Source organism: Calonectris borealis, chromosome 11, assembly GCF_964195595.1.
Source record: "Calonectris borealis chromosome 11, bCalBor7.hap1.2, whole genome shotgun sequence".
In the NCBI taxonomy this organism is placed as follows: Eukaryota; Metazoa; Chordata; class Aves; order Procellariiformes; family Procellariidae; genus Calonectris; species Calonectris borealis.
This window is the reverse complement of record NC_134322.1, coordinates 18,799,508-18,822,368: the sequence shown is the minus strand read 5'-3', so window position 1 is coordinate 18,822,368 and position 22,861 is coordinate 18,799,508. Positions and strand designations below refer to the sequence as shown.

Here is a 22,861-nt window from a genome sequence, read left to right as displayed (position 1 = left end):
TGAAGACACAGTGGATGGAGGAAGAAGAAAGGTTCACGGGAAAAACACAGGCTTTTTTTCCCCTGTAATACTTCGGCTCAAGTTCCTCTTCTGACTGATTTTGAGCAAATCAAAGAGTCTGCACTCAATTTCCCTGCTATAAAACGAAGATCATATGACGTTAGAGCAGAATGGAGATTACCAGACATTCCAGTGATAGGATTAGTTACATGTTAAAGTCACGGATACTGCGAGATCTTAGTGGATGTCAGATGCCCTTTCCTATGGAGATGAGTTTGCCTTGCGTTTGACATCAGTTCATAATGATTAATACCTCCGGCCCTTAATGGTTACTTCTCTCTCTCAGGAGCCGTGTCTGTAGCGACTTTGTTTGATACTTATGGTGGGTCTCTGTGCTTGAGCTTGCATTTGTTGCTCTTGGTGGTTTGTTTGGGCTTTTATTCCTATTCCCTGCTGCCTTTGGCACAGGACATCCTTGGTAGTATTATGGAGCACTGTTATTTCAGGGTGTGAAAGATTCTTAGGCCTTTAATCGGGGAATACAAACTACATCTGTCACCTGGCTATCTGTAGCGGTTTCTAAGCAACCACAAGAGTTTATTTTTTCCTGCAATTCATATTTAAGAAATAATTTGCTCATGCATGAACCAGAATCAGCCTGAGCACCACCCCAGGAGACAGAAATTGTAAACTGTAATTTAGGCTAATTCTAGTCTAAAGCATGAATTAGAGTATTTTATATAATCTTGGAAAATACGCCATATAAATATATGTAAGCATAGAACAGGTACAATTAATGTGAGCACGGTAGGAAGCTTTAAGTAACTCTGGGAATGTGAGAAACCAAGTTGGAACATATTCTTGACATGTAAAAATATTTCCCACCTGCCTTGTTTGCATAAGAACAAGGTTTTAGCAAGTACATATTTGCATGTCAAAGTTAAAAGTGGGGAAAATATTTTCACCCTTGTAAGAAAAATGCATATTCTTGGCACAGGCAATTTGCATTAAGTAAGTTTAAAGTATCTAAGTCCTTTCATGCTGTATGGAAAGTGTATGAACTTGCGACAGGGATTCCATTTCAATGAGTTGATTTGCAAAGGCAATCACGTGGAACAGTAATTGATCTGGTGTCTTTCCGTGCATTAATTTGTAATACAATTGGTTGTGGCAGTCCCAGCCAATTTATGCTTCTGAGTTTCATCCCACTGTCCCGTATCTCAGAGTGAAACGATAAGTTGAAGTTTTAAATGCTGCGTGCTTAATTGAAAGTAAGTACCTTGAAGATGTAGTAAATTCGAGGAAATCTGGAATTCTAAAATTATACCTGATTTGGTGCCGCTGCTAATACACGCAATGGTCGGCAAATGCTGGCACAGCTGGAGCCTGTGAATCTGTGGAGATTGTCTTTTAACAGTAAAGCACTCTGGAAAATGCATTTGGGAGTAATTATGGCACCTTTCAGACTATTAGTAACCTAGCTTTAGGCCATCACTTTGAAGGCATGTTACATTCCTTCAGAAACACTCTGCAAATGTCCTGTTGCTTAAGAAATAGGGATTGCATAGACAGGCTTCATGGGTGATTTAACTAACGTGCTGGAGATTGTAGATAAACAAGATCCAATTATATCACACCTATTCAAAATAAGGCAGTAATTATGTATATAAAAGTGAAATGTAGAAAATACATTGCCATGTAGCTGTTGAGATAAGCCTTGTCACTACCCTGTCAAAGGAGTTGGAGAAGGCTGCTGATTCACTGCAGCAGAGTAGAAAAATAATCATATAGTAAAAAGGCACAACTGGGAATCGGTAGGTCTATTCCGGAATTTGCCCACAGGATTGCTCTCTGAATTTGAACTGCACGTTACACAAATTTTGAGTTTCTGTGAATTTCATTCTGTTGTTCAATTTGTTGACGTAAAGTGGGGTGAAGTGCTACCCTTTCTGCTGAAGCTTTGTTCATAAACATATGATGCTCTAGTAATAATTAATGTTACACATTAATAAAATAGCATACAATTTATTTTTCCCTTTTATTAGTTCACTTCCTGCTCCATTGTGTTTAATGTGTTAGCTGAGAGCAAAGTGAAATTAAAACGGTTTTTGGAGGACTGCAGGGAAGAAGTATTTCCTTCTTCCTTAAGTGTCCTAATCAGACTTTTTAATTTCAGCCTATCGTTTTGTTGCTGCAAGGAAGGTAGGGGATTAAAGGTCACGAATGCAAAGATCCCTATGATGGAAGCAGATGCAAGTGGTGTCCTGCTGTATGAAAACATTTTGAAAGCTGCTGATACGTAACTGTCAGGAAAAGAGCAACGTAGTCCCGTAGCTGCTGGGCACTGCTTTCCTCAGCAGAGCGTTTTAGCTGCTGTTAGGTTCCTGGGAGCAAATGGGTACTATTTGGGTACTACTCAGCTGCTCCAATCATTGCATTTGATGTCTGGAGAAAATGTTGAAGGAGTATTTTAGCACAGTCAGTGCGGTGCTAAAAGTCTTCTGGTCTTCTAGTTTATAGTTAGCTTACAGTTTTGGCCTGAGCCTGAGCTATGATGTTGGGCTGCAATGAAATGGAGCACCCAGTAGCATTGGGAGATGATTCTTGTTTAATAACAAGCAGTCGGTTAGGGATTTAATGGCATGTAAAATCCAACGTTTGTAAAAGTGGACATGACTTTTTGAAAACAGTGTTAAGCGTACAACCAAAGTTCAGCTAGTGCATTGTAAGACAGTATTAGACGCAATTTTATGTGTTGTCACAGTCTGGATAGCCATAAACTGGATGAAATAAAGGCTCTCTGAAACAGCTGGGCATCTTGTGAATGGATTTCAGTTCCTCACAGGAGATTAACAGCATTTCTGGTTGTTAATATATCACAGTTAAAGACATAGCAAGAGTTGCATTTGTGCTTCTGTTCGGACTAAGCCGGTTCAGGAAAACTAATGTAGCCTGATCCTAACACCACTGCAGCAGAGAAAGTGCTTTCTTTGGATTTTTTGGTTATCTACCTAATGCATACAGTCTGTGTTTGTGTGAGCACATGCAGGCATATGTAAAATGTGGACTGCTGGTCTTTGATACTGTAAAGCACTGCCTCAGCACGGTCCTATCCGAAAAGACTTGCTAGCAAAAAGACTGCAGCTATATACTCCAAAAGCAGTTGAAGAGGTATAGCTGAGTATACAGGATTCCCTTCTTAAATCCGTGTATTGAGATGGGAAGGTGCTGTGATTTAGAGGTGGATGCAGAGAGTTTTGTCACACACTAAACTGAATTCAGTAGGTATGTTTCATATGAATGAAGTTCAATTTAAAAAATCAGGGCTTTCATATCACGTATTTCTATGGCATTTTCCAGACTGCACCAACTCCTTTGTTTTTGTAAGTTGATTAGAATACCGCTGTATTTTCCTCCCTCGTTTGTTCTGTGGTAGCTAATACACAAATATGTACTGATAATTCACTTTCAGTTCAGATACGTGAATTTTGGATTTCTCGTGTAAAATGTGGTTGCTGTTTACCTTGTTGCTTCTCTTTCGGATTGGCCAGTCATGTGAACTGGATGGCATGATGGTGACCCCTCTGGTAAAGGTGTTGCGTTCATTTTCAGGCAGGGCAAACTTTAAAATTACCTTTTATGATCTCACAGGAGTAAGATTGGAAGAAACCTTTCTGGTGTCGTCTTAGCTCTTTGGCCAAAATGTGAACTCTCCTATTCTTTTTGGCTTTGAAATGCTGATTCTAGCCTTCTTGTGGGTTCTTAAACACCTTCTCAAATGACCCATTTTAATAACCCAAAAGCTATTATATAACGAGCAGCCATAATTTAGTCCAAAGCTCTAGGGGACCCTTGCAGTTCAGCAATGAATAGTTAATGCAGTATAATGTTTAGCAGGTTATTAGTTTTCACTGTACAAATGCTGATCAGGGAATGCTTTTATAAGGTGTTTAAAAGAAAATGTAATTAACTGGTTGCGTGCTTCTGTTGCAGCTCAAATTGAAATTATTCCATGCAAGATCTGTGGAGACAAATCATCAGGAATCCATTATGGTGTCATTACATGTGAAGGCTGCAAGGTAAGCTTCTAAAATATTAAGTCTTAAAACAGCATTTAGCCTTTTGATAGTGATTATTTTCCTTCCTTTTTTAAAGAGCAAGCATTGCGCCAAAGTTGGATTGGTGGATTCCATTTCAAAGAATATGAGATCAATTGGGGATTCTGAAGTACTGGTTTTATTTGGGTTTTAAACAGGGCATTTTTGTCACACACACACATACACACGCACATTTCGGGACAAGCTTCAAAAATGATGCATTTGGCTGTGTGTGCCATAAACTGTCTCTCTGTGAATAAGCAGAAGAGGTACAGAAAAATGATCCGCTTCTAGCATACCACAAAGAATCTGTTCTGTGGATTCACTTGAAAGGGAGATTGTGGCTTTCTTGAATCTCCTCTCCATTTTTGTTTTGTAAATCGCTAAGAAGCTGTGTTGAAATACATGAGAGCTCTCTGACTTCTCAATTTTCTTTTGTAATCTGCTACAGTTACAAATCTATTCTGTTTGGTATGGAAGATGATGTTGCACAAATAGCACATGCTACTGGTGTTGAGCAAACTCAAGTCTTCCTGGAAGCCGTGCCTATTCCTTGCAGTGCAACCATTGCTGTGTAAGGTTTAGGCTTTGGATTTTTTCCTGGATTTGTACCTTCAGTAACTCTAGTGAACAAGGACTACACTAGAAGTATTTATATTTTGTTTAGTTTGTCTCTCACAACCAAGAATTAAATCGGACAATGCTAACACTAGGCCAGAGTGCTGTAAAGCTAATCACTCCTTTTTGTCACTAGCACAGAATTACAGCACTAGCTTGGGAATGACGCAGTGTGCACAGCTGTGCTTAGGTTCTTCATGCACGTTTTGCAATCCCATGCTGATAGGTTTTCTACTGTTAATCTACACTTCAGGTGTGAAGAATTTATATTTATGACAGTTTTTAGTCTGCTCTCCTGACATGCTTGATACTGCCACCCGTCTTCAAAAACTTCCTTGCTTTCCCATTATAGAGATTTCTTCTGCGTTTTTCCAAGGAAGACTTTTGTGTTTTCATTAACATGTTCTCTCAGACTCACGGAGGTATTGGTAAGAGGGAAGGAAAAAAAAAAAAATCTAAGAATGTTAGAATGATACAGGACAGCACCTTCTGCCCTTTGTACCTGCTATTGCCATGGAAAATGCAAGTAGTGCACTAAAAATGCATTGATATTGATAATAAAGTGGTTACTTTTTTCAGCTTTATGTGATTGAGCAGCACTTACCAAATTTCAGATGTGTGAAGTGGCAGACATTTGCAGTGAAAACTCTGCTGTATGACTATCTTGTCAATGAGTATCAAGTTATGTTCAAGGTCCAAGACCTCTTTAATCCTTAAATGGTCTGGGACCAGTATACCTGAGAGAGTGCCTTAAGATCCGTGACGAACATTGTTGTCAACAGACTGAGGTTAGCATAATGCCAACACTCATCTATGCAGAAAACAGGCCTTTTTCAACGTGGCTTGTTGCAGAACAGGAACAGGCTGCCAAAGGAAAGGAAGGCTGCCAGCCGTATTATCTTTTGCTTCATCTTCATGCAGGTCTTTGGCCCTGCCTTCTCCACAGTCCTGTATGTGAGAAAAGTCCCCACCAAAAGCAGCGGGAAGGCTGCATGCAGAAGGAAGCAACAGAGCGCACCATACTCACAGTCACATTAGTTAGTACGTAGCTGGTAGGCAGCTAGCTCTGCGGATAAGGGACAGACGTATCCTTCGAGCATTCCTCCATCAGAGTGACTGTACTTTCCCAGGAATAAATGCAAGCATGAGTTATTAGGAGAAGAGTCCTTTGCGTATGTCCAGTAGTCAGAACAATAGACGCTACCTTGATAGTGAGAAATGCGTGTGCAGTTCCTTACGTTTCAGAACAAATGGTTTTCCCTCGAATTTTGTATAAATTAAGTTCTCTGGCAGCTCTGTGCAATCCTCTGTCTGCTTCTGAGAATCCCACCAGAACAGTCAGCTGGTGGGAAAGGGCAGAAGGGAAGGCAAGCAGGCAAGTATGCTCAGCACACCGAAACCCATTTGAACCTTGAAAGCAGAGTGTGCACGAATAAGTAAGACAGTGGCCCAATGAATGGAGCTAGGCGTTTTCTCCTTCTCTTGGAGCAGCAGAATAAAGTTTTCTAGCCATACAATTCCAGGCAGAATTTTAAAGCCACTGAATATCAACTTAGTTAACTCTGAAGCTCACTTTAATGCCAGAGCCCAGATGACCTGCAAGAAGTGACAGATAGGGGAGTGCTAGTGGGCACAAGTCACAGGAAGAGTTTAAATGATCACGGCCTAGACAGCATTTGAAATGCCCTACTGTAGCAGATGGATTTTGTTTGTGCTACACTCTTCCACAGTAATGTCAACAAAGTCTCACCCAACAGAACTATTTTGGCTGGCGAAAAAGTTGGCATAGCTTGGCTTCTGCCGAATGAGCCAGGTGTGTATTGGTATGTTTTTTTTCCCAGCTTTTCTGTGGCTATGATCTCTGCAGGTTTGAGCATGCTTACATTGCTCTTCATGTTATGCTAAACCTTCTTTTGTAAAAAGTATGTTGCTATGAAGACCTAGTTCCCAGTCCTGCGCTCTGATTCCTGGAGCCGATCTCCTGCACCAACAGACAGTCCCAGAGAAGTCAGTGAGGTTCTGCACAGGTGCTACAAACCCATCCATGTGCATCAGATTGCAGGATCAGGGCCTTAGTCATCAGAAGTGAACAGATGTGCTGCTGCCCTCTCAAGCCAGGCCTGTCAAGAATGATCTACAGGCAGCAGCAGCAGCAGCAAAGTGGGATGTTTTCAGCTCTTACTGTTTTTTGCTCCAGTTTGGTGTGAACTTTAATGTTACTTAATAATAATGTTAACTTAAGTGTTATTGTGTAAATACTGATAACCACCAGAAATATAATTTATTTAAAACCTAAAGTGAAGTTTTAGTTGCAAAGACGTACTTTGCAATCTTAATCACAGAGAAGCTCCTGTCAAATTGACTTTTGCTGATCCTGTTGCTCTTCTACAGGTTTGTGACCCTTGCATTTCACAAAATTGAAAGTTTTCTGACCAGTTTTTGTTTTTATATTGCGTTTCACGTAACTAGAATTGAAGATTTGTAATGAAGCCAATAAGTGTTTCTTGAGAAGTTTTCATTTCCTACCTTGCTGTGATGTTACTGGCTGTTTTTATGAAGTTGGTGGCTGTGGTTTTCACAAACATTATTGAGTACTCCCAACCCATTGACCTATTTAGCTGAATTTGAATCTGCCTTTAAAAAAATAAAATTTAACATCTCCTCCTCTTTTTCCCCCCTAGTGAAAAAGTTTTTAGCCAGGTTCTGTTCTATACTTCATCTAGGTGGGTCTCCTGTGGCTTATTATAAATAAAATAAATTTTCAAAGAGAGGGGTTTTTTCTATCTGACCATTGCTGATCCCCAGTATACAACATATAATGGGGGAAAAGGGAAGATGAGATTAATCATATAAGACTTTTACTCAGAAGCATGGTGAAGAATGACACAAAGACTGTACCACGACTCAGAAGTAAAAGTTTATTCTCTTGTGTAAGATTGGAACTACTACTATTGTAGTAGCACTACTGAAAAAACTAGTATCCGTACTGGAGCACTTCCTCAACCATTAGTTGTGGGAACCCATTAACAACCTTTTGCTCTATATTGGGGACCATGCTGAGAAAGGAGACTGGTTTGTACACATCTACATTTTTTCTCATAGCTGAAAGCTGAATCCAGTTCAGCATTGTCAGAAAATACCTGAATGCTTCAAAAGGACATAGCAAAGCATTTAGTTTGAAATGAATGCAGTTACTTGCTTTTGCTGTCAGTAGTGTCAGTTATCTCCAACTGACTCAAAAACGCATTAGTGGGATCCCCCTCTTTACCTGACTGTACGCAGTTGGTCTCATAAAGCCATCCATGCAGGGCATTTCTGGGCATTTCTCATATTTTCAAAGGTTTACAGGTACTGGTTTTTGCCTCTTGTGTCTTTTCAGACCTAAGATAGTCTTGTTCATTGTAACTACAAGGAATGTCCGTGTTTGTTACTTCAGAAGACAATACCTGGTGTATTGTCACTTCCCATCTTGCATTACTTTTGTTCATTCATTTCATTCATTCACTTTCTCTACTAGCCAATTTTTCATTACTCAACTGAACATGGAGTGTCATATTGGCATTGCACACATTTACCTCGAATTCATGCTTTTGAAGTTTTCCTTTTTTTAATTTTTTGCCTAGCCAATTTCAAGCAAAAGATGTTAGAAAAGAGATGAGCCATGTTACAGAAAGGGCTAGTCAGAAGCCTTGTATAACCTGGTAAACACAATCTCACTCCTGTCTTTATTACATATGTAAAACTGAACATTTTTTCTCTGTTTTTAGTGGCACTATAACTTCGTTATCAAGTACTTTATTAACAAAGTTTATTAAACGATATTGTCACAGCACTCTCCTCCCTTTACAACTAAAATATGTGCTCATTGTCTTAAAAGGGTTAAGAATCCAGTTAGAATGTTCACCTGTCTTTCATATGACAGTCTATTTTTCTGCTGTTTCTTTGAAGAAGATTTGTGATATTTGCTTTAGAAAACAGTAAAAGAATGAACCCCCCCAACTAATTGTTAATTGCTCAGAATATTGCAAAACTTAATGATACGTGGAAGTCTTTAAGTATTAGCCATAAATCATGGGATTATGAATAAGCCTTTGTTGTCACAGGCTTGCATACAGTCATTCCAAAACGTCTGCCATTAGGATGCAGCAAGGCAGCTGTCAGCTGTTTTCTTGTAATTAAACAGCCAATGAGCAGCTAATTAAGACATATGTGTATACAGAAGTGGAAGTGGGTATGTTAATGAACTGTAGGAATCAATTCATTAAATGAAAATTTGTCAAAAGACCAAACATGAGATCAGCATTTCAGCCTGTGCCGCAGTGGAGAGGGAGTCTGTGCTGTGCCATTTGGGACATCAGGGAAGCACAACTGGCTTTTCCCCTGCTAAGGAGCAAGCTTAGACACCGACGTCTGCCATACCGAGCCGCTGAGCAGTGAAGTTATTGAAACTATTAATAGACTCTGCGAAAACTGCTATTTACATTTCAAAGTTCTTTTTTAACAAGTTGTTATTCAAACTGATTTGCAGATGAAAAGTTCTTGCGCCCTTTTTTCCCAAACTTGATTTCTTGGCAGCATTTGAAAAACCATATATTGTGTTGTATATAAATAGGAGTCTGAAATGCAGAGATGAAGCTATGGCTTGTAAGCTGCTTTGCTCTTTTTCTGGCACTGTGTTAATACATGTACATAAAAAGGGAGACATGCAAAGCTCAATGACGCCTCATCAAAATCAGCTGGATCTTTATACGGACATCAGGAGGCGGCGCTCCGTGCACTCACAGGAGCGCTCTCGACCAGAGACCTTGGTTCAGACGGTGCCATCGGTCCGGGTGGTGTAACACAGTGATGTTTTTTAGTGCAGGAGTAGTTTCCTTCGTGTGTTTGATCAAGAGGGGACCGCTCTGCCTGTGGCCCATTAGGCAATCGTCTGAATGTGAAATAATGGTTGTGAACATGCATGCAATTAAGAGCATGTGGCCTGGGCTGGTTTGCATAATGCTTGAGTGTATACACGTGTACCATGCATGCATCCACCTCCTCCTTCCTGGTGGAAAAATTATAGCTAGCTCTGTGCCTCTGGCAAAAGAGAGGAAATAGAACAACAGAATATAGCATCTCTTCTTCTAATAAAAGGGGGAAAAAACAACCTAGGAAAAAACCATATTTACTTACAGAAGGCTCCTGTAATAGGGGCTTCCCCACATGTCTTATAATGATATGAGAGCCCAAGGACCACCAAAAGGTTAGAAAACTCGCAAATAAATGACAACAACGTAGAAGAATTTTGAGAGTAAAAAACCCTCAGTTTAACTTCATTGTTAATTCTGTCCCAAATCGCAAATATGTCTATTTCTGAGCTCTGGACAAGTTTAGATTAATTTCTGAAGTTTGAGGCAAGGGGTTTTTTTTGCTTTAGCTACTGCTGATGTTTTCAGCATGCCCACATAACGTTGTAGGGTTTGTTTTTAAAAGCACTCTACTACATCTCTGGTTTGTAAAGTGCAAGTGCTTTTAAAGGCCCCAGTTTCAGGCAGCTCTGCTCTATTGAAAATTTAGCTTCAAGCTGTAACTTAGCTGATATATTGTACACTAAAATGTATTGAGCAGCTCTGTCTCTAGGGAAAATCTGGAAAAGCAAACAGCCCAGTATTTTCTCCATTATAATACTAAAAATAATCCTCAGCTTGACAAGAATATTCTTAATAAAGAGAAATATGCCAAACTGGCAATACAGACTCAGTATATGTCCCAGCTAAAGGAAAATGTATAGATCTTTGAGGTTATTGGGCCAGGTTCATTTTATATATTGATTAAGCTGACTTTCAGGATCTCAGTGGTGGCAGAAGATTTCATACAGTTCATATGTGAGCACCTCATTCAGTGCAACAGTTAAAGTGTTTGCAGAACTGAAATTTTAAGGGACTGATAATGCAGAGATGCAGAACCTTGATCAGTAAGTCACCGGTTAGGTCTGTTTTTCTAGTGAATCGCATTGCGTGTGTACTTCCACTGGAGTGACAGGCTCCAGTAAGGGTGCTAATAGAACTGGAAATTAAGCTATCTACTTACCTAAGAGTTGGTTCCTCCAGAGGGATCAGTCATGATGTCAGAATGGTAGAAATTTCCATGGTATTTCAGGTTTTCTTTAGGGTGAAATGCACTTGATCACAGGTCAATATGTGCAATACTTTCCGTCTCACTGACGATCATCTCACTATTGACAAACATTAAAAAACAGTTGAAAGTTCAGTCATATAGAAACAATGACGAGAATAAATGGATGAGAAACAATGTATAGGAAAACAGCATTAAAGCCAGGCATCTTCAATTTCCTCATTTTTTTTTATACTCCATGTTTCCCCATTAAAGCTTTAATAAAAGGGGCATAATTGACGAAGGCTTGTGCCTTCCTCATAAGATGGAGCGGGGGGCTTTATCTCAGTATTTTGTCATGTTCTGTCTGCAGGAAGCTTGCTAGGAAGTCTCCTACTTGTCATGCAGAAGTCCTTCCTGTTGTTTATTTCACCAAGTGTCTGGGCAGAGTGTGCATGTGCCGAGGGACTCCAGAATGTGGCCTTCAAATAAATAAAAAATTGGTAAAAGTCCAACTTTAATTAAAAGGTGCCCAGCCTTTCTGAGGAAGTATTTTCTTTGCAGCGCTGTTAATTAATCCATTATGTGGCAACATAAAACTAAAATACTGTGCTCACTGATCTCAAATGCCTCTTTAGAATGACTACATCTTCGCAGAATCCTTGTGAAGTAGGTATTACACACACACCAGCTTATGTTTGGACAGTCTGTGGCAAAAAGATGAAATGAACTTCAAAGCAAACAGCTGGCATAGTGGTTAATAACGTGCACCATTCTGATGGAGAGAACTAAGCTGTAACTGCTGCGTAACCTTCCAGCGCTAACTTTCTGCGGAGATGGGTCTACCCATTGCAGTTGACTCAGAAAAGAGATAATACAGAAAATCTGTGTCAGCTTCCTCCCTCCTTAAAAATCTAAGTTGAAGAAAACCTCAGTTGTCGGCATCAAACTAATTAAGAAAAAATATTTTTAAAAAATTGTTCGTTGCAGAAGGAACTGCTCAGCATCATGCTCTGTATTTTTAAACACACACATACATTGGTGAGGCTGAACATCAGAGCCTGCTGTTGTCATCTCCAAAGAGCAGAACAGGGTGGCAGCTGTTGAATTAACTAGCTGTTGAATCCTCCCTATTTTGGAGATCTATGCTGACCCAGGAGAGATGGGAAATCAAGGAAATCTAGGTCTATAATTAGTTTTAGCTCATTTGGACAGAATCAGCGTACCATATATAATACGGGATCTGTAAAATAGTGAAAAAATGTGTAATTCCTTTATGTGTCATAACACTTTTTTATGAACTTCTAGTTACTGGTTTTTGTTTGTTTCTAGGAGAGAAAAAAACCCAACCTCTTAACTTCCTTTAGTTGACTATAGTGCACTTGAACTTCATTTTCTATTAGGTATGCTACCTTTCAGAGTCTTTATTTGCTCCACCAGTTAACAGCTTCTTGATTTGTATTTTGCAATTCTATTACAGGGCTTTTTCAGGAGGAGTCAGCAAAGCAATGCTACGTACTCCTGTCCTCGTCAGAAGAACTGTTTGATTGACCGAACTAGTAGAAACCGCTGCCAACACTGTCGATTACAGAAATGCCTTGCTGTGGGGATGTCTCGAGATGGTGAGCTCTGCTAACATATGGCTTAATTGCAAAAAGTAAAATAATGTTTAGTATACTGTGTGTTCAACTAAAACAACGTAGGATTTAAGTTAATTGTGCATCGGGCTGATAGTTGAGATCATCAAGTGGTTTTTATATGTTATATGTTCACATAAATATGTATATAAATCAGGGCATGTATGAAGTTCTTGGATTTGTTTTTTTTCCTACTCATCTATTATAGTTCCCAGTTAAGAGCTTTGCCTCTGGTCGCTTCTTGAAGAGGCGGTTTTTAGTCTAATGTTAATACTTCCTCTGTGCGTCCATTCCAAGTGACATATTACAGTTGCAAGTAACACTGATTGCCCTATTGGTACAGATCAGAACTCTTTCAAATATATAGAGAAGTTTAAACGTGTGTATAATGAATAATGGAAAAAATGCAAAGAGAAAATAGTGCAATGTTTTTTTAAAGATAGGATTCTGAAGAAAATGTTTTCCAGCGCCGTTAATATCAAGCTCAAAATTACACCTAATGACGAAAACCTACCTCTGTAAAATGGAAGCTTATGTAACTCAATTAGAACTGGATTTGCAGCTGATATTTGCACACCTCGCTTCCCCAATTTGAAGATTTGACTCAGTCGTTTCCCCTGCAATAGTGACAGCAACACTACATGTTCTACAAATACATATGCATCACTGTCTGTACATGAGGCTTGATTAAGATCATTTTCAGATTACATTTACTTCTTGAATTACAATGTCTTAATTTTTTTATTGGGCATGAAACTAAAAACCTGAAACGGTTGATCATGTAATGACTGTCCCTCTGACATGTTTGCTGTCCGGTAGAGAAGTACAAGGCGGTGGTCATCTTTCTAAGCGATGAGGCCTTTAGAGCTGACACAGGTCCCAGAAATCACATACCATGTTCTTAGGAATTCCCTGGATGTGCCCAACCAGCTGCTTCTGGCTTACGCTTAATAGTAGTACTTCTCAAAGTAGTAATAATTTTGTGGAGAGTTATACACGTGCACGCGAACACACACACGCACACACACACGTATAGTTTTAACAATAATTCACCAGGTAAACGTTTTTGCTTGTCACAGTAAGCTGCACTGAAAGCAGCTTCTGTGGTTCTTCCCATGTGCTTCGGTCCTGTATCAATAAAGCTTGCTTTTGATACTCTTTGAGATAGACCCCACGTGTTTATACCTGACTCGGGGTTCACTCTGCAGTATGAATATACAGCTAGTAGGAACTGGACAGTTCATCTCAGGCCAGCATATTCTGGTTTAGCTTCTACTTTTCCAGGTAGGATTTGAATGCTGAAGAGACGCATCTGTTGACTTCGGTGGATATATAAGAGAAAATCTTTTCAGTGTTGAAGTGGGAAGTTAATGAATTAAGCTAAAACAGTGACTTCTAATGGTCCGTTTAAGTAGCATGTTAAAACGGTCTTTCAAAGAGTGGATGCTGCAGCTGTGTTACCTGTAACTGACAGAAGTGAGTCTTAGGTCTGCCCATCCTGCTGATCTGCCTTTTGTACTGTGTCCTTACGTGTAGTATTTGAAGACCCAAGACAATTAAAATGCAGTAGTGGATTTGTAGAAATGTAATATATTGTGTGTCTGTATTTCAGCTGTAAAGTTTGGTCGAATGTCAAAAAAGCAGAGGGACAGCCTGTATGCGGAGGTGCAGAAACATCGAATGCAGCAGCAGCAGCGAGATCATCAGCAGCAACCAGGAGAGGCAGAACCACTAACACCAACATACAATATCACCACCAATGGGTTAACAGAGCTACATGATGACCTCAGTAATTACATTGATGGGCATACCCCTGAAGGTAGCAAAGCAGACTCTGCAGTTAGCAGCTTCTACTTAGACATACAGCCTTCTCCAGATCAGTCGGGTCTTGATATTAATGGAATCAAACCAGAACCAATATGTGACTACACACCAGCATCGGGCTTCTTCCCTTATTGTTCTTTTACAAATGGGGAGACCTCTCCAACTGTGTCCATGGCAGAATTAGGTAATGAGAGAGAAAAGCTTCCATTGTAATTGTCTTAATAGTACCCTTTGGATTAAAGTGACACATTTAGCCAGCTGATAGCGAGAATGCTGCTTCAGTACAGCTGTGAGCATGTATGGGCATTCTTCTGTGAAGTGCACAATACCCTAATCGGGGTACATGGTGAACACCTTACGGAACTGGACTAAAAATCCCAGGAGCTTGTGGTTGATCAGCTCTAGTAGTGTTGCTTTTGTTTTCAGTCCTTGTAATAGAACCCTTTGAATACTGATTAACAAGCTAATTTTTAGTGCTGAGCAGACAGAGTATTTCTTTATTTGCAGATTATTTTTGAACATTTTATCTTCTTTTTTGTTACCTCAATACTCTTATTTTCTAACAAAAAGTGGTGAGCCTGATTTTTCTTCTGCTCTTTACCTGTACCTGGGAAATATGAAACCAAAGCACCAGTCTAATTTGAGGGCAGTTCTCCTTGCCACTGGTTGAAGAGAATCTGGCCCCAGATACTTCAGAAAATTTTTCAATGTAGCAAGTTTTGATAATTTCCCTAAGAGCCTTATAATGACAACATTAATGAGCACATTTTACTTTAAACTCTTCCCTGAATGATTACGCTAGGGCTGAATTCCACAACTATGACTTGTCAACATCTGAGACTCGAGTTAGAGCGTGCTGTGTGAACTGGTTCTAAGCAAACTGGAACAGGACATTAGAGAAGTGGCTTTAAGAGTCTATTACTTATATAAGCAGTCAGGCGTTTAAAACAGTGATTTTGCTTGCTTAAACAACATTTTTGCTAGTTATGCCATTATGAAAACCTAAAAATAATTTGAAAAATCAGGTATTCCAAGTTAAATTTTTCTCTTTTTGCTAACTTTTTTTAACTAGAGGTAAGTACATGATATGAAATTTTGCTTGGTTTATTTTAGTTTATGCTCTTTTGAGAAATTTTGCAGAGAGGAAGGGACAAAGAAGGCTTACTTTTTCATGTCCTTATGTTGCAGAATGCAGTTCTCTGCAATATAATTTGTTGTGACAGCCAAAATATTGTGTCTGGCTTGAGTTCAAATAACTTCAGTTACAGATAAGTAAAAATGAGAAGAAAAAATTAGGATAAAGGCTATGCTACCAGCTTTGTCTCAATCAAATGGTTGTTTATATTCTTGTGGGAATTATTAAAAGATCTACATTAAAGCCACAGAAAAAAGAAATGGCATTTCCTTCCTAGGCCGGGTGTTGAGTTTGGAACACTGGCCTAAAATAAGTTTTTCATGTTGCTTACCTTTATTTACATAGCGCTTGCATTTAAACCCTACAGAGCATGATTTGGGTGCCCAGCATTGACATTGCCAAACAACGTTTGAAGAATGTCTTCCAGACTAAGGTTTCAATTTAGAAAGGTGTGGCTGTTCAATGAAAGTATTTAGGTGTGTGCTGAAATGCAGTCCAGAACTGAGGCTGAGGTTTGTGAATAACACGGTAATATTTCACCTTCTGTATCCTGCAAGGGCACAGGTATAATGCTGTCAGTTGCCACTAGTAAGAGCAAATGTTTTAAGTACACACTTCAAAAAAAAAAAATTGCTGTGAAATACATGAAAGCTTTGATGACAACCAAAGTATAAACTACCTTATATTCTACATTATTGATTGCTCAGGTAGCACATATAATCTGATTTTACCTCAGCTGTATGCTAAAGACTTTTCAGGTAGTATCTTACATCAACCTATTAATGCAGTAAGTATAATACTAAACAGACTGATTGGTCCAGCAGTTCAGTTTGTAAAGAATTGGGTTTGGTCATTGTTAAACAAAGCAAGTTTCACAGAAGACCTAATGCTCGAGTCCCTCAGAATACCCCCATGTTGTTAATGACCACTGTTCTTATTCGTTTTAAGCTTCCTTTTCGGTGGCCTAACCTGCAAAAGCACCAACTGCAGAATTGTGTGAGACAAGTCACCAGGCCTCTACCTGTCACGTGCTAAAATAGGAGAACAGAGGTGTGTGAAGAGTCAGGTTAGAAAAGAGAAAGACAAAGGAGAAGTGGAATTCAGATGTCTAAATGCTATTCATGCTTTTGAAGGTGTTCCTAAAGGCTTATGGAATCAAGTTTTACTAATAAATATAAACCTGTCTTACGGGTCTTTTAACCAAGTGTAGCAACAGAAAACAGTTTGTTTGGAATTAAAATGTTGTATGGAAATTTTAAATCACTAAGCAACTACTCTAAAGCTGAGGAAAAAAACCCTTGCGTCTTTAGTGTGTTATATTAATTATCTGGATTCTCTAATAAGTGTACTTTCCTAATATTTTTTAATGATATGAGCCTAGAAAAGAAATGAAACTTTTCCCTCACAGGCAGCCTCATGTGATAGTGTCCTGCTTGACAGAACACTAGACAGGTGGTAACTATCTGTATTTCTTTATTAGAAAGGTTCTATTGTATAAAACGCAAATGAATTTCGCTTTTGAAGATCTACTGCCTGGCTGGCAGTGCTGTTATATTCCCTATACGTGATACATAGCATCCTCTCTTCAGCAAGGCTCCCCCACGGAGATTCTTGTACCCTAACTTGAGGGGTCCATCACCTCACTCGTTCAGATTTTTTCCTATGGCTCTGCTTAATAGTGTAATTCTTAGCCCAGCTTTCAAAGCTGACTTCATCTTACTAAAGGCAGCAAGGACACTTACTGAATTGGCAGTGGTTTGAATGCTCCTGGGTTTCACCAAGCGTGCCTTTATTCTGCAAGCTTTTTGATCTTGCAAGCTCACTGCTTGCATGAGAAGAAGTTTGTCCCCAGTAGAAGCTTATTTATTCAAAAATAAACTCCAGTTCACCTAAACATCTTGCGACGTAGCGGAAGGACTCTGCTTGGTGTTCCCGTGTTAGACCCTCAGGCCTGCTTGGCGGGAGGGCGAGCGGGCTGCGTCTGCGTGGGCTGAGTGCCCTCTAACGGATGCGCCGGGCCCCGAGGAGCCGGGCCAGCTGCGGTAAGGACCAGGCTTCTGCTTTGTCTTCCTTGAGTCTGTTAGCGGGTGGCATTAAATGTGTTTATTTTCATGCAGCAAAATCCAAGGAGATCTGAAATTAAAGCATTTTTTTCTAACAACTAACCCTCTCCCCGCCCATCTGTTGCAACTGGAATATGTTGGCTTTCTCGTGTCTGAAGGTATGTATAGCTTTGCATTTTTAATGTGTGTCACTTTCTGGTCTTTCTTTTAGAACATCTTGCACAGAATATTTCCAAGTCACACATGGAAACTTGCCAGTACTTGAGAGAGGAGCTACAGCAGATAACATGGCAGACTTTTCTGCAGGACGAAATCGAGAACTATCAGAACAAGGTATAAAAGCATGCCAAACTATGGCATGCTTTTTTTAAAGCATGGTATTTCCATAATACACTGCAAAATTCACTTTTTCACTGCTTTCTGTTTACTATCAGGAATGTATATTTTTGTGTGTTTTCAAAAAAATAATACGCTAGAATCAAAAGCAGCAAGATGGTTAGGATATCCTTTGCATTTGTGATATTACAGGTACAGGAAAAAGCAAAGCTATACTCCTAAAATCTATCTCTCTGTGATTAATAAACAAGGATAAGAAACCAGAGAAATTTTTTCAATCCTAAATGGCACATTATTTTCATTTCTTTATTTGTAATCTCCCAGATCAACACTACCACCAAAAAAAGCTGAAGCCACCAAGTTTTGTAATTTTACATGGTGTGTTTTGTTGTGAGCTTATAAACGCAGAATTCTATCAGATTTCCAGCCTTCAATGCCTGGTTGTAATCCCGATTCATTCTACAGTTTTACATATAGAATAGCAGCACACTGCTGCCATACCACCAGTGGGTATTGTAAGATTTGATCGATGTTTGTATTTCCAATATGCCTTCCATCCACAAACTACTACCAAGTGGCTATTTTTGGAAAATTGTCTTGGGAAGCACTATTAAAGCACACTGTTCTTTAAACATATTTTTCATTTCCACAAAAAAAAATTTAACCTTTAAGAATACATTTTTTTCCACTCGTTAGGTAATTTCATTCTGAAGTATCACACAGGAAAAAAATCACTACTTGCATGCCTTCTTTCTGTTGTTAACAAGGCGATCTTCATATATGTATATCTTTATATGTATCTTTATGAAGACGAGCTAGTTAGATAATTTACATTCAGTACAAAATACAGAAGTTGCTAGTGTAAATTGGCATTCTCTTTTGATGCAGTGAATAAAATTCCCACTGAAATCACCAGAATCATTATACTTTTACATTTTTGGCTCATGAAGTAAAAACACTCCAACCTGGATCTCTTCTGACATCACTGAAGAAGTCTTACATGTTTGCATTGTCACTCATCCACGTGAGGCTTTGGCTTTGAGGTTAATTCCCCTTGGCTTATAAGCAGACTGTAGCCAGGAGTGCTGGAGAGAATTCACTCCGCTTTTTTTTTCACCTCAGTTTTACTTTATGAAAGTGGGCTTTCCAAACCTTGATTAGTAATTTTGCCATTTTTCTTCTCTCTCAAACAGCAAAGGGAGGTAATGTGGCAGTTATGCGCAGTCAAAATAACAGAAGCTATACAGTATGTAGTGGAGTTTGCCAAACGCATTGATGGCTTTATGGAACTGTGTCAAAACGATCAAATTGTGCTTTTAAAAGCAGGTATGTGGGTCAGTTTTAAGGTCTGCTTCTATTAGTTTTGACTGAGGAAGGTGTTACCTGTATACAGTGATTGTATACACATGTATACATATGTTGTACAATGATAATTTAAAATACGGGGGGAAAACCTTACAAATTGTCTGTGTCTGTCTGAAGTACTATACCTTCTTAGTTACTCTGGCTAGAACGAGTTCAAGTCTATGTACGAAATTTTCCTTATGAACAAAGGGAGCAGTGAGTGTGTAAAGATGGAAAAGTTGGATTCAAATTTTTTATTTTGGCTTACTAATAGTGAATAACTTATTTCAAGGTAAAAGTCCAGATTGTTCTATGCAAGATGTTGTAGGAGTAATGCAGTTTACAAATACTGGACAAAGTTGTCAAAGCTTCATGAACATAAATCTAAATGAACTGCTTTGACTTCAGAGACTTCGTTACTCTAATAAAAAATTAACTAAGTTGCTTTAGCAAAAACTTCTAAAGGGTTTATGGGAATTCTTTTAATTCTACTAGCAAATCAAACTATGCTCTGTTACACATAGAAACCTACTACCCTGCTCAATTGATACTGAATGCAGAGCATAGGAAATTTTTAAATCCTCACTTGCTCTTTGCAACTGAAGTCTCTCTACCTAAAGAGTCAAACATACATTGTTTCTGTTTTAGGGTCTTTAGAGGTTGTGTTCATCAGAATGTGCCGTGCCTTTGACTCCCAGAACAACACAGTCTACTTTGATGGCAAGTATGCTAGCCCAGAGGTTTTCAAGTCCTTAGGTAAGGAAATGTCAAGTGTTGTATCTTAAAAAAACAGAATAAAAATGATAAGGTGGAAAAGCAAGGGGACAGCTGCTTTAAAAAATTCAGGCTATAGTATTCAAATAAAAGAGTTCCAAAGCTCAAACTGCTTATTTTGTTAGCAGTCATGCTGGCTCTGTCTGAGGCCAAGCTGATTTCAGGAGTTAAGACAGCTTAACTCCATGCAGTAAGGGACTGTTGGTGTTGAAATTCAACACTTAGATCAGGGTAGAGCAGTTTGGACACCCTTGTTAAGAACAGAAGCCTAGATTTCATATCTAGTTTAACATTTTATATATCCTGCTGGAAAAGGTAGCAAATTTTAAGCTCATTTTGGATACACTGATGTTACTGCTTTGAAGATGTTAGTAGTGTTTTGTAATATGCAAAGTCCAGTTATTTGCAGGTAAAATACTGTAAATCAATTTTTTTACTAAACCACAGCTTACCATTTTGAATTTTTTTTGTATACTTTTGATGATTTTAAAAGGATGCATTTCACTGGGTATAGATTTGGGATGTAAGCCATTTTGGAGGGCAGTGAAAATACAGCAGCGGAGAACGCTGTACAATTACTGAAGTATTCTCTGCCTTTCTAAAACACCTCAAGGTACAAGGTCTGAGTGCAAACAGTTCAGAGAATGCAGTCTCAGGTAACTTTCATCTGTTACCAGCTACATCCAGAAATTTAGGCTGGGTTGGGGCTGAGATCTGCAGAGGAGAGCCCTCTTCCATCAGGTTGCAATCCCCTTCAAAGCAGGGCTCCACTTTCGCGAACTGCGTAACAGCATGCGTAACAGCAGCAGTAACCTGACTTACACCTGTGTGAGCAAGAGAAGGGATGAAAGGAGACAGAGTTCCTTTTCTGCATGAAAAGCTTTCAGACTTTGGCCTCTCCCTTTGCTCCTGCATGTACCTTGTATGCCTCTCTCCCCTCCCTCTTCTGTGTGCTCAAAAATCAGCACTTTTCAAGTACACACTTCAAACCTCCATCCACGGTGACATGAGAAGGTTCCATTTAAAACAGAAACAAAGCTAAACCCATTTTGAGCTTGAAAATGGCTTGGGTTTTATCCATATTTATCCCAAAAGAACCAAATGCGGAAAAGATACAGTGTGCAAAACCTTCAAAGTACTGGCTGCCAGGGTGTGGGAGCTGCGGACTTGTGAGAATGGGGTAGTAAGCTCAAGCATGAGTGAGATCTGACTACCGTCACTCCACAGTCCTTAAGGAGAAGACCATTCATCTAGAGAAGTATTTTACATCCATTTTTCACCTCCATCAGAATAAATCAACAACTCTGTAGCTCTGAAGTAGTTTTAAACAATGTGGCATGAGCTGTACCTTCTTTTTGGCAGGTTGTGAAGACTTCATTAGTTTTGTGTTTGAATTTGGAAAAAGTTTATGTTCTATGCACCTGACAGAAGATGAGATAGCTTTGTTTTCTGCGTTTGTTTTAATGTCGGCAGGTAAGAGATAAAGGTTTGCTCTAGGTTTATTTGGTAGAGGTCGTTTTTATTTTGAAGTCTTTTTAATGATAATGTTAAGACTATTGGACAGTGTGAAATGTCAGCCTTTTTCAGTGTCTCCTTCTTGCCAAAATTTTTATTTTAATAAACACATTGTGAATTTAGGAATAAATTTGTTAAGTTGGAAATCCTAATCTAAGCCCTTATTTTCCAAATTTTCACCTCATTGAGCTTCTTTGCAAAAGCTTAAATGATGTGAGTGAGACCACTGGGTCAATCTAGGTGAGACAGGCAGCAGGTAGCCACTGAATTTATATAGTCAGCTTTCAATGTATGTGAGCTTGCATCTGTAGCAGAATTATCTCAAGCATATGGCAGAATGCCTCCAGTGTCGGCTCGGGTCTGTTAAGCGGGGTTGCCATTTTAGTGTGGTACAAAGGTACCGAGGTAGCGTAGGTATCTGTCCCCATCGTGAAACTGGGTACGCTGAGAGTTATGGTGCCAGACATACAAGTCACCCCAAGAGTCAGCCTGGGTCTACCATACCCATGACTAAAATAACTTCGTAATCTCAAGTAGATACGCACAGTACTCCAGGTTCTGGGAGGTCGGGTGAAACAAGATACCGGTGCAGAAAGTCAGTTTGTGTCTGGCGTAAGGCCCAAGGAAGTAAACGCTCTGTTTTTAGACTGCAGCAGAGTGGACTCGGGAGTGCTGGTGGAAGAGTCTGTTAGCAACAGTGGGTTTATTGAGACTATTACAAATACATTCTCATGCTTTTTGCCAGATCGGAAGTATGTTAGCCCTGTGTCTTAGTATGTAAGCCACAGAATCCCACAGTTCTGCCACACAGAGGATGTAGCAGCTAATACTACTTTTCTGCTAGGAAGTTTAGGAGCTTTTTTTTTTTTAATAGCTGAATATTTGCTTCTGATTTTTCTGTATATCACTGTATATCACTGTAGATCTTAGCAAGAAGATCCACTCCAACTACTTGTTCATTATGTGATCTATTCATTTCCCACGAAAAAGTTGCCAGCTTCATTTTGTAAATACCCTGCATTTTACAGACCTTGTTAGCAAATGATTAATAAATCTTACTCAGATATGCTATATTCTTCTAATTAAGGGCTTTATAAAAGTAATTTTAAACGCACGTAATAAATATACTCCAAAACCTATTAATTTTGAAACTCATTTTCTATAAGACTATATAAGAAGTGGAAGGAAGGTTGCAAACAAGAAACATGAATCTGTAACAGACTTAGTACTTCCTGGTGCACTGTGACTGATGTGTGCAATACTAGACGTGTTAACTCCATTTATGTTTAGATCGCTCATGGCTTCAGGAGAAAGTAAAAATTGAAAAACTCCAACAGAAGATCCAGCTAGCACTTCAGCATGTCCTACAGAAGAACCACCGAGAAGATGGAATTCTAACAAAGGTAAGACTCATTCTGTGCT

At 39.2% G+C, this 22,861-nt stretch overlaps 1 protein-coding gene across 3 annotated transcripts in view; it reads left to right on the top strand.

The window, feature by feature from the left end:
• The window catches only part of RORA (RAR related orphan receptor A), a 386,040-nt gene that overhangs the window by 357,843 nt on the left and 5,336 nt on the right, over positions 1 to 22,861 (top strand). For 2 of the 3 annotated variants that reach the window (XM_075160304.1, XM_075160305.1), the window contains 8 exons: positions 3,994 to 4,079; positions 12,292 to 12,433; positions 14,061 to 14,456; positions 17,682 to 17,803; positions 19,000 to 19,132; positions 19,799 to 19,906; positions 21,287 to 21,397; positions 22,730 to 22,842. In XM_075160304.1, the coding sequence (XP_075016405.1) occupies positions 3,994 to 4,079; positions 12,292 to 12,433; positions 14,061 to 14,456; positions 17,682 to 17,803; positions 19,000 to 19,132; positions 19,799 to 19,906; positions 21,287 to 21,397; positions 22,730 to 22,842 (1,211 nt within the window). The remainder of the gene's footprint in view (positions 1 to 3,993; positions 4,080 to 12,291; positions 12,434 to 14,060; positions 14,457 to 17,681; positions 17,804 to 18,999; positions 19,133 to 19,798; positions 19,907 to 21,286; positions 21,398 to 22,729; positions 22,843 to 22,861) is intronic. The other variant, XM_075160307.1, reaches the window with a different exon arrangement.